We start from the raw sequence: 17884 nt of genomic DNA, 5'->3' as shown, positions 1-17884 counted from the left end.
TCAGAGATCCTTTATTATTCAGTTTGAGAAGATGATTCCCTCCTCCTTTTGTTGTGCTTGAAACCGAAAAATTATTTTTGATTTAACTTTGGACTGTTTCTGTTGGAGAACATTATTTGGACCTTTTGGACAACTATTTAGAAGACATTTTCTGATTCCGAGTGTGTAATTGTGATCCTTCTGTCTGGTGAGTTTTACGTGCCCCGTTGGTGTGGGAATGTTTGAATGAGAGACTAAAACTGTAATGCACGTTGATAAAAGAACTATATAATTGCAGCCCATTTGTTAATGTTTGGCATCTCTGCTTGAGAAATAACTGAAACAATTAATTATTTATCTAAACAGTTGCTTGAGGATGATTCACATCATCAATTAATTGACTAGTTGTTTCAGCTTTTGATTTATTACAGAGCTGTTTATTAAACTGCATTAGTTTAAGTTAGGTGGAGCTAATTAACTGACAACTGAGAGTATTTTGAAGCTGCATTGCCACAGTCAGAAGCAACCAAACTAGGTGTGTCAAGTAACACCATGTTCTTAAAGGTATCTAGAGTCTGTGTCTGGTGAATAATCAATGGTCCTGAGTTCTATCCAGGTCCCAAAGACCAACAAGTCCCAAAGACCAACAGGTTAGCCATAATCATTAGACATGCAGCTCACAGAAATGGCTGAACTCCCACAACTGCGTTCAAACTTGCTACAGGTGTTTGACTTGGATTTAGAGCTGTGGATGGTTGGAGGTGGAAAAAGAGGAGGGAAAGTGAAGTCGAAAAAGTGCGTCTGTCTCTGGTTTCCCTGCAGCTACATGACCCTGGCTCTTTTGTCTCGCGAGCGCTGACTGACGGCCTGAATGGGGCCCTTTGAAGCAAGCTCCAGTTTTAATTAAGAGGGTTTGCCTTGCCTGGACCGCTGATCTGTGAAAGCCATGGGGATAAATATTGAATGGGGTTCACCCGCTGGTTACTGCGCCCGAGGGATAAACAGGTGCTTTGGAGGACAGATATTTGCCAGGGCCCCCTACCTGCACAGTGTGGTCATATTTGGAGGAGGGGGTGTTCGGTGTCAAGTCTTCCGAGGTATTGGCTATTGAAGCCCACCCTTATTGGAGTGAATTCCAAGCCTTCGAAAGCTGTGGAATGAGGAGCAAATTGGTGTCCAGTGAGAGGCGCCAGTGATACCTAAGTGATCCACTGCCTGCGGCCCCTCAGTGCCCTCTGACTGGCCCCGTGGAGTGTGAGATTTCCATCTCTCAGGTGTTGGCAGGTAGTAAAGCAACAGAAGCCTACTATATATTAGGAATATTCTGACCACTGACCTCTGTCAATTCAAGGAAGCTTTAGCCATTGCATACACTTGCACATGGTAGTGTAGGTATGCCAAGGAAATGTGGCTACTACTCTACTAAAGGAAAGTTAGTATACTTGAAGAAGCTTAGTAAATTTAGTACACCTGTCCTATATGGCGTACCTGTAAAATCTGTGTTAATGAGCAAACAGTTCCCTTACGTTACATGTTGTTTGAAAGACAAAGAGAAGACATTCTCATTGCTAGTGGCACCCAAGGAGCAACACCAGTGGAATGGTTCTGTACTGAAAGAACCAGTATGTTCTTGTTGCGACCAGAGCTGACATCCTGTTTGCCTCTTTTGCCAGTTATCTGCATTCCTTTCTAGGGGGTGTCTGCTATGGGCTGTGGGGCCAGGCTTGAAACCTTGTTGTCCTGGCATCTCGGGAGGCAGGCGCGTAAAATGATACTCTTGTGTCAGCTGTTTCCTGCTGCAGCTTTTGACAAGGGCCTCTATTCATCAGCAAGGCCTTCTACACTGCCCTACCCCCCACCTCCCCCCACCTGCCAATGAATAAGTAATTATTGACCATCTTGGGGCAGGAAATGTGGATGGCTCTATTTAATGTGGCAGCAGCAAGTAAGGTGATCGGGCTCAGGGCCCAGGCTGTAGAGCATAACTGTTCCAGAGGAGAAAGGTAACTTGAACTGGTGTTGGGGCCCTGCAGCACCTCTGTTTATTTTTCACATAGACTCAGGGCTCGTTATCCCTCTTAACTCTGAGAGACGGCTCTCTAAGGGCTCTCTTTTGCCTACACTCCATCACACATTGTAATATTTGATGGGCAAACATGCTTGGAAAATCTGAGCCGCTGGGTAACTCGAACTGCATGTCTGTCATCAGAAGTGCTACCTTCTGATCCCCATCATAAGTTGTGATGCGTGACAACACATACCATTCATTCTTACTTGGAATAATTCGGGTCATTTTTTAGAGAATATAGGGATAAAGTTGTTTGCCAAGCTTTTGAGCTATGTTTATTCAATCTTAACAAAAATATGGAAATCTCTTAAGAAAGAGGTCAGACACCGTTTTACAAAAGTCTCAAAATACTACCGTGCAGTGATGACAAGTATGTTTTTCCTATTGGTGTTTTTGGCAGCACCGAGTTAATCTACGCCGAGATGATTTGTGTTTCTATTACCGCTTTAAACCTGCCAAGTCGCATCTGAGATGGCCCATATCCGCAAACAACTTTTTCCAGAACATTGGAAAGGAGGCTGTGATGCACCCGATTAAGCAACGGGAAATGCAGCGACTCCTGCACAAAAAGACAGAATACTGAGTTATAAATGACAAGTCCGAGAGATGCAGAGGTTTGTGTTTTCTTTTTCTAGCAGCTTGGTGTTTGTTCATGATTTAATTGACGTAACCACAATGGGGGAAGTCAGCAATGTCACAGTTTTATCAACATATCCATTGTACTGCCCTCAGATGGCTGCAGGGATGTAATGACTTGAAGGTTTTCATACAGTATAAAACAGTTGTTGTACAAATCACTTGTCAAGTTATAAATCAATGCTTTAGACTTCTAACTTCCTGCTGTTTCCTGCTGGACTTCTCTAGTCTTTCTTTCAACAAAAATATCTCAGCCACAGAAAGACAAAGCTCTGTCTCACTTTTGTGCTGCTCCTAGAAAAAGATAATAATTATTTTATCCTTACTCATTCATTCTCAATGGGGCTTAGATTTGGACTCTGGGCTGGCCATTTCATTGTTTCAGTATTCTCAGCTTCAAGGAACTGCTTAACCTGTTTTGCAGTGTGACAGGGGACATTGTCTTGCATGGAAGTTGCAGCTGATTAGACAATTGCATTGGAGGTATTGTATTTTGCTGAAGGAGGTTCACCTAAACATTTACATTCACCTTCCCATGTAGCTGTACAAGAGGCCCAATCCCTGCTGCAGAAAACATCCCCAAACCATGACACTTCCTCCTCCAAATATAACTGCCTTCTTTACACACTTTGGGTTTCCATCAGACCCAAAATAAACTGAACATCCTCTCATCACTGAAGTCACTCTGGACCAGTTCTCCTCTGTCCACATAACATGCTCCTCAGCAAAGGCAAGTCTATTCTTTTTACTCTTTCTGCTGATGAGAGGTTTGGTCACTACAGAGTGGGCTTTCAGTCCAAAAAGTCTTAAATGACGAGTCATTGTGTGCAAAGACATATCGTTGCCCTGTTCAGCACTGAACTGGAGACCAACTCCAGCTGCAGTGTTGAACTGATTCCCCATTGAGAGTCTTCTCATAATCCTGTCCTCTCGTGCACTTGTTTTACGTGGACGACCAGCCTTTTTGAGGGACTTAAATGAATCTGTGTCCTTGTAAAGTTTCAGTCTTCTTGAAATCACAGACTGTGAACGCCCAACCTCTCTCTGATGGCTGAGAGGGTCATCTCTTTGGCCTTCATCTGGACAACCTGCTGTCTCAGGGTTTGCAAAGTGACCAGGAGAGCTGCCAGATAAATAGGGTGTGTCCAACAATGAGGTCAATTGTTACCAGGTGCCAGATTAACACCAATAACTGAGAGGGATCTGAAAGTGTTCTCTAATTTTGATTACTTTTTTTCTCACAAAATAAAGGAGTTTGTTGAAGTGCCTTGGTTATTTTAAAAAAACATGCTAGTACAGCAGTGATATAGCCACAGCAGATATTCTATCAAATTATGAACAATCCAAAATAACACTATTTCAGAATAAATCAAGTATTAATAATCTTTTCTCTAATTTTGATATTCAGTGTATACTTATCTTTTCCTGAGTTGTATTTTTTATATTAGTTCTGTATAGCTAGATATAGATAAATTACTACTACTGATGATATTGAAAGTGATAATAATGATGAGGATATTTTTGACTACAGAATCTTAAGTGATATTACAGTTTCAATTCAGGATTTGACAAGCCTGTGACTGGATGGTGTATGTGAGCCACTGAATGGTCAAAGAGTACACCACTTAAAAGAGCTCAACACATAAGCAGGATCAGTTTCATAAGCGGCTACACTTCACATGTGAGGGGGGAATCCGCCACGTTACTGGACGGCCAATTATGAAGCAGCTAGATTTTCTCAGCCGCCACAATGGTGGCCTATCGTCTTTCAGACTCAAAAGGTCATCTGGTGCAAAGTGACAGGACACCTGATGTATGGATGCAGATTCTTTATGCATCCCTGTGTGTTTTCAAAAGAGCATACAAGATGTTCTGTCAGAGCACCTATTCAGACAGTGGATAATAATGCTGAGCCAGGGGCTTTTCTTACCATAATACACTGGAAATCTAAATGTAGTTTGGCCTTCACAATACTTAGAAAATAACAGTAGTGAAGAATATTTTTCAATTGAAACACCCTGATGCAAATCTGGCATTAACATAAAAAGATGAGATTTAAGATAGTCATTTATTAACTGTTGCTTTATAAATAAATAAGCACCACTGTTAGATCCGCCAACAGGCAGCCAACATTACCAATAATAAAACATTGCACCATGTGCACGCATGTGTTGTTGCTGTCATAGTGTGCATTGGCGGGGTGGTTGCCATCAGATGCATGCCCATAAATGTAGTGGTACAAGCACGACCAGTTGAAAGTGATGTGTCTTGGGTGCACAGACTGTGTGTGAGTGTGTCACCTTAATGCATCTGCTATTTTGGATCATGCAAAAAGAATGAGTGCGGCTGTGCCAATCACAGTGGAGAACGACAACCACGACTCAACACAATGGAGAGAGAGCTTCTCCAGGAAATCATGTTATCTTGAGGGTGCAGTATGCCACGACATGAACAAACAGCACCGCAATTCTGCAGCCAAAGGCACATTGTGGCTTTTATAGCTGTGCTTATGCCATACCACTTATGTTTGCAGTTTTATTTAGCAACACGATCAAATAAATAATTCTACATAATAAGGGAAATAAGAATTTTCATCATGTCGAGAATAAAACATGAAACAATTTTTGCCAGAAAATTGGAAAGGAGGCTGTGATGCATCCGATTAAGCACCAGGAAATTCAGCGACTCCTGCACAAAAAGAAAGAATACTGAGTTATAAATGACCTGTCCGAGGGATGCAGAGGTTTGTGTTTTCTTTTTCTAGCAGCTTGGTGTTTGTTCATGATTTAATTGATGAACCACAATGGGGGAAGTCAGCAATGGCACAGATTTATCAACATATCCATTGTACTGCCCTCAGATGGCTACAGGGATGTATTGACCTGAAGGTTTTCATACAGTATAAAACAGTTGTTGTACAAATCACTTGTCAAGTTATAAATCAATGCAGAATTTCATTAAACTTTCATTTAGCAGTTTAAATGCATCTATTAGTTGAGAAGTATAACCTTAGATTTAATTATTTAAATTTTTAACTATTATTACATCTTTGTGTCACAAATGTTGCACATTTCTCCAAACAGACCAGTTTCTGAGCCATCTATTTTCAGTGCAATATCTAAGACCCACTACCCAGTTATTAGCTCTAAAAAAAAGGCATCCAATTAGTCTTTGCATGATTTGTCAAGGAATTTTATCGGTGACAGTTTTATCAGCATAACATGACAGTTGCTGGTATTGTGCCTGGTACTAAGCTGTAGTAGTGAGATGTTTTTTATTTTTCTCCATCCAGTCCCCTGAATCCTGCTCCAAATGCTTATGTGCTTCGACCAAAGACGATGTGAAAGAAAAAGACAAAGATGTCAAAAAGAAGATTCCTAAGATCTTCTTTGGCACTCGCACACATAAACAGATAACCCAGATCGCCAATGAGCTGAAGCGCACCGTTCACTCCAGTGTGCCCATGACCATCTTATCCAGTAGAGGTCACAGCTGTGTCAACGCAGAGGTGGTGCCTCACTCCAACCGCAATGAACGCTGCAAGGAGCTGCTGGAGGCAAAAGATGTGAGGATGAACACTGACATACACACATACATGCACATACATCCTATTTAGTAAGTATTTAATATGATTTTGATTTCAGTTGCAGTATTAGTCACTCCCTGTAACATGGTCGCAACTCTATTAAGAATCAAATGTAAGGGATTCTTATCCAAACTGTTGGTTTTATACTTGTGTAAAAAAATGAAATGAAAAATGGTTTAAAAAAACAACATCAACCAAACAATCAATCAATGGCCCTTTCCCAGCTGTCTGCCCCCCTACATTCAGCACCCTTCATTTTAATCTCAACTACACACACCTGTTCAGTGCAGTTTTTCAGGCTCCCGAAAGTCAGATCAAACGGTCGAACTAGGGAGCTCTGATCAAATATGACTCCATATTCTGTTGCTGTATTGCCTGTTTCTCGCATAACATTTTTTCAGAAATGTATTTTAGTGTACCGATTAGCTATAATTTGAGAAAGTTTCTTACCCGGTCAACCTTGTTTTCCACTAAGCAAAAACTGCCATTTTGTTACTGTGACTGGTTGTAGGTCACGTTTCCTGGCTCTGATTGGTTGTAGTTCTATCCAATTGCTGCGAGAAGCATTTTGCTCTGCACTGATGAAGCCCCTTGGAAACTGAAAAAGAACTTAGAGAGCCCAGGCGGTCCATGTATCTTTTTGTCATTGGATTTTCAATTTACAAACAAATAAAAAAAACTAACAATTTGTGGTTATTTAAATTTACGTTTTAAAATACTAAAATCAAAATCGAATTACAAGGCATTTTATTTTATTTTCGTTTTGTAGTTTAGACAAAAACAAAATAACGACCGGAAGTTTCCATTTCCACAGTAAAGCAGCTGAGAGGACGGGGCTGTGTCGGAGAGGGATTCATGCTTCTTCTTTGATATTTGAACTTCTGACAACACATCGTTAAGGTCCTGAGGGGTTTGACTGTTGGTAGTTGTGATTGGTTTTGTTCAAAAGTGCTGAATTCTATCTTTATGGCTTATTGTTGTTGAAACACTAGCCTGTTGTTGTTATTGCCATAAACATTCAGGTAATGTCAGTGACAGAGTACCATTATTATTATTATATGGAAAAATTCAGAAAGACATGTTGGATTGCTTGAGTATCTTACAACAGCATTATGTTACGGATTAATGTCACCCGTCGGACAGTTTTCAAATTCTATCAAATCTTCTGTTTAACCTACAAATATGAATACTTGTGTAATGTTTTACATTTATTTAATGGTGAAACTGAAGTCTAACTTCTTACTTTTGTAACCATATACTGTTTTAACGGCCCGATTTAGCTTTGTGTTTACAGTAGACGTTCAAACGGACACTGACAACGGTGAATTAACGTTAGCCGTGTGCTACCCTTGGCGCTTCTCGGACGCCCTGATCTCCTTGCCGTAAACACTGGGAGCTCCAAACAAATGTGCCAACACAATCAGGAACATACTTCAGTCCTTCACAATTAAATAACACCTCCAAAATATACCATAAAAGTCTTCTTCATTTCCATTTTCAATGTAAACCACCACCTGTTAAGCTCAGGCTGAGTGTCGCCCAAATCACTTTCTTTATCAATTAGACGTATAAATGTCCATGTACTAATATGAAATATCATTTGTAGACTCTTAGAAGTGTGTAAATTAATTCTAAAAGCACCAAGAAAAGACCGGAAACTGCTCCAGACAGGATGTGTCCAGATAAGGACCAAACCACGGCCACTGGTGATACAATTCAATTTACATTTTATTTTGTTTATAGTGCCAAATCATAACAAAAGTTATCTCAGGACACTTTACAGACTAGGTATAGACCACACTCCGTGACTTATTTATGATTTACGTAGACCCAACAATTCCCCCGTAGAGTACGGTGGCAACGAAAACCTTCCCTATAACAGGCAGGAACGTCAGACAGACCCAGCTCTGTGGAGGATGGCCAACTGTCTTGACCAGTTGGGGAGGAAGAAAAGGAGAGAGAAAGAGAGAAAAGATGAACAAATGGACAGAGAGAGACAAAGAGAGACACAAAGACAGAGACAGACACACTTCCAGTAACTATAATAATATCTATAGTAATGTGAATATGACTTATATGTTATGGCAGTTAATACAGCAGAATAGTAGAAACAAGCACAGCTAAGGTGATAGATTATAATAGTAGCAGAAAGCGTCGTGCAGGACCATGGTAGCAGGCACCACCACGATAAGCAGAGACCTGCGAGACGACAAAGCACAAACAACTCCGGGGAAGAAGTTGAATTAGTAACATGCATTGATGAGACATGAATGATACAGACAGAGAAGCTCAGAGTATCTGGAAAAGTATTATCCCCCAGCAGACTAGGCCTATAGCAGCATAATTAAGCAGAACAAAATCAGCTTAAAAATAACAACATTGCTAAGGGCTCATAAGCCCTAGCTATAAGCTTTATCAAAAAGGAAAGTTTTAGGTCTTAAATATGGGGACAGTGTCTGCCTCCCGAATAACACTTGGGAGTTGGTTCCACAGGAGAGGAGCTTGGTAGCTGAAGGCTCTGCCTCACATTCTACTTTTGGAGACTCTAGGAATGACAAGTAGCCCTGCATTCTCAGAGCGCAGCGATTTAATCAGGTAATACGGTACTATGAGCTCTTTAAGATACGACGGAGCCTGACCAATAACAACTTTTTAGGTAAGGAGAAGGATTTTAAATTCTATTCTAGATTTTACAGGTAGCCAGTGAAAAGAAGCTAATACAGGAGAAATATGTTCTCTTCGATTTGTTTTAGTTAGTACACGAGCTGCAGCATTTTGGACCAACTGGAGACTCTTAACAGACTTATTGGAGCAGCCTGATAATAAGGAGTTTGCAGTAGTCCAGCCTAGAAGTAACAAATGCATGGACTAGTTTTTCTGCATCTTTCTGAGACACAATGTTCCTAATTTTCGCAATATTACGCAGGTGAAAATATGCATTCCTTGTCGTTAGTTTTATGTGAGAATTGAATGACATATCCTGATCAAAAATAACACCCAGATTCCTTACTGTGGTGCTGGAGGACAACACAACATCGTCCAGAGTAACAATATCTTTAGCTATTGACTTTCGGAGGCCTTTGGGGCCAAGTACAATAACTTCAGTTATGTCTGAGTTTAAATTGCAGGTCATCCAGCTTTTTATTTCCTTAATGCACATTTGAAGTTTAGCTAACTGATCAATTTCTTCTGGATTGATCGACAAATGCAATTGTATATCATCAGCATAACAATGAAAATTTATGGAGTGCTTCCTTTTAATAATTCCTAAGGGAAGCATATACAAGGTGAATAGAATCGGTCCAAGGACAGAACCCTGTAGATCTCAGTTAATGTATGGAGGATTTGTCGTTAACATGTACAAACTGAGATCTATCTGATAAATAAGACTTAAGCCAGCTTAATGCGGTTCCCTTAATGCCATTTAGATGCTCCAGTCTCTGTAGCAGCATGCGATGGTTAATAGTGTCGAAGGCAGCACTAAGATCTAGTAAAACAAGTACAGAGACAAGTCCTTTGTCTGAAGCTATTAGAAGGTTGTTGGTAGTTTTTACCTGTCCAAGTGCTATGATTCATTCTAAATCCTGACGGGAAGTCCTCAAATAACTCATTATTATGTAAAAAGCAATACTAAGACTATTATTGTTCGTCCACGTGAATATTAAAATCTCCTACAATGATTACTTTATCAGATTTAAGGACTAAATTTGACGTACTTTTGATTAACAGCCGTTCCACTTTGACAAAATAACTTATCTTAACACATTGGGTACAGTGCGGGTGTGACTGTTGTTATTTGTAGTAGGATTTGTTCAGAAATGTTGGATTTCATTGTTTATTGTTGTTTGGAAGATTATAGCTAAGCTAATATAAGCTAAGGCAAAGACAGAGCTTCTGTGGCCTTATTTCTAATGTTAATTATAGCTCTTAGTATATCAATAAAGTATTATGGGTTGTCGCTCTGTATTTTATTCATATAATAATAATAATGGTACTCTATCACTGACGTTACCTAAATGTTTACTGTAGCTATGCCAACAACAAAAAGCTAGTGTTTCAACAACAATAAACCATAAAGATAGAATTCAGCACTTTTGAACAAAACAGTCACAGCTACCAACAGTCAAACCCCTCAGGACCTTAACCATGTGTTGTCACAAGTTCAAATATCAAATAAGAAGCATAAATCCGTCTCTGACACAGCACCGTCCTTACAGCTGCTTTACTGGGAAAATGGAAACTTCCGGTGGGGGGAATATGAAAAAAATAAGTTGTTTTTGTTTTCCAGTGATTTTAATTTTCGTTATCATAACTTAAAAAACAAAAATCAAATAAAATGCCTTGTAATTCAATTTTGATTTTAGTATTTTAAAACGAAAATCAAATAACCACTAGTTTTTTTTTTTTTTTATATCCGTTTGTGAATCGAAAATTCAATGACCAAAAGACATTTGCGATCAGTCTGGCGATGGCAGGCTACGCCTAAAAAGCTTCATGACTGTGTCTTGCATGGAGGTTGAGTGCAACGCTATCACAGCAACATAATATGTCCACAGACTGACATATGAAGTTTGGTAAAATACTCAAAATCGCCTCTGTGGTAGTTGCCGTTACAGCAGGATGAACAGGACCACATTTTACCATGATGACACACAGACTCACAAGGTGAAAACACCAGCAACGCTGTCGCGAATAGTAAAAATCTCAAATATTGATACTGGTATCGGCCTCAAAAGCCCAGGTGAGACCATACTTTTGACATGACTTTTATCCCTTGAAGGGCACAACCTGTATGTCTGCTACAGTCCCTGACTTAGGACAGTTCAACCCCCCCCTATTTGTCTACCTCCCTTGCCCAACAAATAACTCCTCTGGACCTGAATTGGACTCTTTTGAACCAGGATTGACCTCCTTCTAGCTGTGAAATCCAACATCTCATGACACACTTTCTCCATGGAATGAAACTTGGTTACACTAGTAGTGAGTGACAACATAAAACAGACCACACAACATTTTATTACAACTTTTTGATTCCAATTGATTTCTATTCCTCACTCATAATTCTCTCTTGACCTCAAACCATCATGTACTATAAAAAGATCTTTGCTTCAGAGGTTTTCAGTCACCCTGTAACACAAACCCACAGGTAAGTACCGCTATCAGACAAAACTCCATCAACAATGTAGGCTTGGAGCAGCAATTACCCTGCTACAATATCCACAATTGGTCCAGCCGGCTCTTTTGACACATTAAATGTCAAGAACCATTGAGTGAGCTTCTTTTTTTTTTTTTTTTTTAGAGATATGAGACACTTGTAAACCCCCATAATGTCCTAAAGATGAGGCTCCTACTGCAGTGAGGACAATTACGCTGTCATTGGAGGTGTTTGCCTACCATGGCAATTGTCTCACTTTGTCATATAAAGTAGCTGGCCCAGTCATAACCCCTCACTGGAGTGGGTGTTACTGATTCTCTGTGTGTTTATCACCTCAGGGTCTAGTCTAGTCAGCATCAGGTTACCCCACTGTATAGAAACAGTGATTCATAAGCAGAGACACACATCGTTTAGCTAATGGCGTCTTCAGTCAAAGCAACTGCCCTCTGTTTTAACTGTGCTGTAACCTTTCCCGATTTTCCTAAATGTGGCTGCATGGCTGTTAATCCCCCCCGGCAACTCCCCTTTCACTGAGCAAACGGGGATCAATGTCAGCAAAGTGGCCAGGCTTAGCATACCATTATGAGAAAAAATATGATTATGTCTGGAGGTTACTGAGTCCACAGGTATACAGTATTTTGTGTGACAGTGTCACCTCATGCTGTTAAATCATAAAGAACAGGGTGGGATATCTGAAGTAGACACCTCTGTTGACAGTGTAATTGGGGCTCGGTACACAAGATGCTGCTTCTTTACACTTCTTCCACAGTACATTCACTGTATGAGTGTCAGGACATGTAGACCACTACAATGACTGGAACACCTGATCACAAGCAGCCTCTGACATTCTCTATGTCAGCTCTGGTGACTAGAGAAGAAAATGAATCAAAATTGTCTGAATATCTCTGAAATATAAGAAATTCTAACATTATTTTACAACATGCTTTCATACAATAGTGGAGTTACAGCTACCTAATCTGCTATAAAGAAAAACAACCTAACTGGAACTGGGGCTGAACAGCTAAGGTTAAAAGTGTCACCAACGTTGTCCCAAGCTAAGGTCCCCCCGTCCAACCACAACATTGAGGAGAGGAAAGCGGTAACAGCACTTAGCAGAGACCACAACATCACAATCCTTCCGGCAGACAAGGGTAGATGCACAGTTGTTCTCAATACAACTGATTACCAGGCAAAGATCTCTGCACTACTCAGTGACTAACACTTACGAAACTCTGAAACGAGACCCAACCAGCGGTTACAAAAAGAAGGTTATAGAGTGTCTACAGCAACTACAAAAAGAAGGGGTAATTGACAAATCACAATATTACAGACTATCCCCAGGACTTAACCCCCTGCTTATATGGACTCCCAAAAATCCATAAAGAAGGGGCCCCGCTCAGGCCCATTGTCAGCAGCATAAACTTGGTCACTTACAACATTGCCAAACACATAGCCAATATCCTGGCACCACTGGTGAGCAACACCCCACACCCAGTCCAAAACTCCATAGACTTTGTGAACAAAGTCCGAGACCTAAAAATGGATCCAGATGAAACCATGGTATCCTACGACGTGACTTCCTTGTTCACCTGTATTCCAACCATGGAGGCTTTGGCCACAGTAAGAGAGCAGCTCACACAGGAAAACTCCTTACACAACCGAACAAACTTCAAAACAGACCACATTTGCCAACTTCTGGATTTGTGCCTGAACACCACATATTTCCAGGTTAATGGCACTTTTTACAGACAGAAACACAGCTGTGCCATGGGTTCACCAGTATCCCCTATTCTGGCAAATCTGCATGGAGGAGATAGAGGACAAGGCTTTGAACTCCTACAAAGGAATAACCCTGAGCCATTGGTTCAGATATGTGGACGACACATGGGTTAAAATCTAATCCAAAGAGGTGCAAACGTTTACCAAACATATAAACTCAGTCGACAGAAACATCAGGTTCACCAGAGAAGAAGTCAAGGACAATAGTTTGCCCTTCTTAGACTGTGACGTCCATATGGAGAATGACAGGAGCCTCCACATTGGGGTTTACAGAAAATCCACTCACACAGATCAATATCTACTGTTTGACTCCCACCAGCCCCTGGAACACAAGCTTGGAGTTATCAGAACACTGCAACACAGCTGATAACGTACCCACCAGCTCACAGGCCCAAGGGGAAGAACGCAAGCACCTGAGAGGCGCCCCCACAACTTGTGGTTACCCCAGCCGGACCTTTGTGAAAACGGCAACTGAAAGAAAGAAAACTAAAGTGGTTGAAAAAGAAAACAAGAGAAACTACATAGTCATCCCGTATGTGGCTGGGGTATCTGAGAAACTCAGGAGGATCTTCAACAAACACTGCATCCCTGTGTGTTTCAAACCCAGTAACAAACTCAGACAGAGACTAGTACATCCCAAGGGCAGAACACAACACACCCACAAAAGCAATCTGGTTTATGCTGTTCAGTGCAACGAGGAATGCAAAGATCTCTACATTGGAGAAACAAAACAACCACTGCATAAGCGCATGGCCCAACACAGGAGAGCTAACTCCTCAGGCCTGGACTCTGCTGTCCACTTATATCTCGAGGAGAAAGCCCACTCCTTTGATGACAACAATGTCCACATCCTGGACAGAGAGGACAGATGGTTTGAAAGAGGAGTAATAGAAGCCATCTATGTAAAAGTAGAGAAACCATCGCTAAACAGAGGTGGAGGTCTGAGACATCACTTATCTCCAATTTACAATGCGGCCTTTTCATCCAACCCCAGGAGATTCAACAATCTAACCTCAAAGAACAACCGTTTACAAATGGCCTCCTGTGACTCCAATGACTTGTTATGCCCCAGTAGAGCACTAACGAAGTCGAAACCTACTTCCCACCAATGACTGTCACTCAAACGCATTTGGAGCCCAAAGGGTTCCAGTGACATCATCGGCCTTGTGAAAGGTTAAATACCTGGATCTCCACACCTGATAGTTGGACCAGTCCCAGCCTGGTCAGATGTGTAACATGAACTGATGAAGCCTCTTGGATGAGAGTTGAAACGTCTTCCTCGACAAATAACCAAGTCCAGTTGCTTTTAACTGAAATTGCTTTGGGGGCATTCAATTGAAAGTACAACTAGAGCTGCAGCACTAGCCATGTTTCCATACACCTATTTTTATTTGTATTTTGATTAGAATTAGCATTAGAAAAGCTGCATGGATACTGTAAAATCCGATAAAACTTTCTCAAAAGTTCTTGCTCGCTTGAGGTGTTTTGCGTTTGTCACAGAGTAGATGCTGTAGATGGGATATAGAAACGTTTTTGGTGAATAAGTTCTGACGTGGCAAATGCTAACTCATATGACTGATCATATGTTTCCACTGTCTGTAGACATTCCAGGAGGTATTCCCACAACGTGTCTGTCTAATCAGTCTCTACCTTATTGTTTCTAACGAGTGACACCTCTAAATGGCATCTTGAGGGCCAGGACATCATTAGTCCAACGGTGGTTCTATTATTTTGTTTTAGAGTATTGTTGAGCACATTGTAAGCCCAAGTAAGCAAAATGTGTTGTGAAGTTGCAAAGTCAAGTGCAGGTTTGAAAATCTTTATCCTCTTTTTATTTTGAAGTTAGTGTCCAAGCGATCATCTGGACATAGACGGTATGCTCTGCCTGTTGCTGTGTATGGCTCCACTGATGTGAACACATCGCCAAAATCAACCCCAACTTGATCAGGATGTCCTGGGAAAGTAAACGGTGTGGCAGGTCCTTTGTAAGGTCTAAGAACAGAAACCACCACTATACCAAGCCACCACCGCCATTGTTTTTTAGCTTTAAGGTAATTAGAAAACCATACGTTTATCTTCATTTTTGAAGAAGATATCTGTGTCTACTTTTTGTGGCCCCCTGTCTCCTGAATTATTAGTCATTGTGGTTAATCAAACCCAGTTCTAACACTCTCTCACATATAGTAGGTTAGCATGTAGGAAAAATGTATTCAAATCGTCAGGAGTGAGGTTAGAAAGTCATCCTTTTTGTGACGTGACAATACAGCTGTGATACAACCTCCATGATTGACAACACTGCTGGCAACTCTTTAATGTGCCTGGAAGTTGCAATCTGGATGACATCTTTAGCAGAGCTCAAATTAGTTCCAGGAACTCATTCCCAAGATCAATGGATGTGTGGACCTGTGGAACTGGCTACATGTTACATTTCATGAAGTACCTGCATTAAAAAGGACTGTATGTGATTAATCAAACAACTGTAAATGCTCCATGATCCATTAAATGCTGCTGACTTTGAGTGAAAATGGGTATATTACAGGGCAAATCATGCCGATACTACCATGGTGTCCAGAGGATGCGGGACCAGTGCACACTACAGCGGGTACATGGACTCCATGATGCCTGGGACATTGAGGATCTAGTCGCACTGGGCAAACGGCTCCGTTCATGCTCCTACTATGCTGCTCGTGAACTTATGCAGGACGCCTCCATCATCTTCTGCCCTTACAACTACCTGCTGGACCCAATGATCAGAGAGAGTGTGAGTAGAGTTTGGAAGAGAGGGTGGAGGAGTTAACGATTGATCAGGGGAAAAAGTTGCAGGGGAAGGGGGAACAAGATGGGTTAAGTCCTTGACCACTCCCTCCTCTCTCATCTTCCTCTTTTGCTTTCAATCTACATTTTTCACTAGATGGAGATCGACTTGGCAGGCCAGATCGTGGTACTGGACGAGGCCCACAACATTGAGGACTGTGCAAGGGATAGTGCCAGCTTCACTCTAGACCACAACAGTCTGCTGATGTCCAGGGATGAGCTTGAGAGCATGGTCAACAACAACATCAGACGTTTAAAACACGAGCCACTGAGGAACTTCTGCTATAGCCTGATCAAGTTTGTGACTCTGACTTCATTTTGCTCACCTGTGATTCTCAAAGTTTGAGTTGATATTTTACTATGGATGGGTTTTTGTTCATGATGTAGCTGGATCCAGGAAAGCCAAAGCTTGATGTCTGAACGAGGATATGAGAGTGCCTGTAAAGTGTGGAATGGGAAGGATATACTGGGCATCTTTCACAACCTGGGCATCACCCCTGCCACCTTCAGCGTTCTGAAGGTACACCAAGTGTCTTTGCTTTACTGGTAGACATTTGACGTTTACAGTACGTCGTAGTAATCTCCTCAGTGCAGAAGGGTGCAAGGGCCCACTGTGAAATTGGACAGCACTATTTACAACCATGCTTACTGACCACAGAAATGCCTGGAAATGTCCATACATAGTGAATGAACTGGGGTATTTTCCTTTATAATAAGTAAAATAGCAGTTAGACCAAACCAACATATTTGTAAACTAGAAACCATATTAGGATTAATTTATATTAAACAGATAATACATAGGTATATTTAACTAAGTTAGAATCTGTAGGCAATATGACAAGATTTAGATCGCAGTAACAGTCTAGTTTCCGTTTGTAGTCTGAGTAGTTTTGACCAATCACATTTGGATGCCGTCATGCAGTCAGGGAACCCAGCTACTTTTGTTATTATTTATCTGCTTTCATATGCAGATATCTGTTTATAGAGACACCTTCTCTCAAATCCAATTTCATCCTTGCGTCTCCAATTGCCAATCGGACCCTAAACAATGGCCGCTACCCAGAAGAGGAAGTGTTGGACCAGATATGCCGGCTACACCCGAAAGCCCGAAATATTATCCAGTAACCCGAGAGGCTAAATGGTTGTCAGATAGATAGCCGATAGGTTCAGAGATTGACGTGATGGGATTACACCAGCCGTGATGCTAAATCGTGCAAGGGGCGTAACGGCTCCTTTCCTACTTTCTACCCCTTTACTTTCCAGCACCCTTGGTCGGACCACACCCATTTTTTAACCCAGCCTTAACTTCGATCTCAACAACACATCCTCAACTATTCTCTTCTGAGGAGGGACAGTGGTTTATAACATCCCAGTCCTGAACCTCTCCAATGTCAGGGAGAAAAACCATATAGCCGTGTTCTTGTCCAGAATTTGTTGTGCATTTATTTAAAGTTTGACACCTGTTTGAAGTTATTTTGACTTTGGCACTAACAGCTCCACTGGTGTGAAATCAGCTCCAAATTGGTCTCATTTAGTTATGGTAAACGTATCAGGGTGTGATATTTCTAACATTTAAATATATCTGCATGTTCTTATTTGGTTTTAAATAATCTGTAAATATCAACATCCCTGTTTTTGACAGCAAAACCTGGCAGCAGTGCTGGAGAAAGAGGAGCGTGTTGGTTTGGTCAATGGTAAAGAGGATATGGTTCAGGTCCCAACCATTAGCTCTGCTACCTCCACTGTCCTCAAAAACCTCTTCATGGTGCTGGGTTTCATCTACTCCACTGAGGACAACTGCAGGTCAGAGACAAACCACAGAAGCGAGCTAGACCAAAATCCTGTCACGCCAGTGCCTCAGATGAAC

The 17884-nt window shown here is 41.3% G+C and overlaps 1 protein-coding gene across 1 annotated transcript in view; it reads left to right on the top strand.

Moving 5' to 3' along the window:
* The window catches only part of brip1 (BRCA1 interacting helicase 1), an 83068-nt gene that overhangs the window by 18477 nt on the left and 46707 nt on the right, over positions 1–17884 (top strand). Inside the window, exons 7-11 of the mRNA XM_083913557.1 lie at positions 5976–6248; positions 15743–15964; positions 16115–16314; positions 16405–16537; positions 17660–17820. Of these exons, the coding sequence (XP_083769683.1) occupies positions 5976–6248; positions 15743–15964; positions 16115–16314; positions 16405–16537; positions 17660–17820 (989 nt within the window). The remainder of the gene's footprint in view (positions 1–5975; positions 6249–15742; positions 15965–16114; positions 16315–16404; positions 16538–17659; positions 17821–17884) is intronic.

The sequence above is a fragment of the Echiichthys vipera genome, assembly GCF_963691815.1.
Source record: "Echiichthys vipera genome assembly, chromosome: 5".
Taxonomy (NCBI): domain Eukaryota; kingdom Metazoa; phylum Chordata; class Actinopteri; order Perciformes; family Trachinidae; genus Echiichthys; species Echiichthys vipera.
This window is presented reverse-complemented; position numbering and strand designations above follow the sequence as displayed.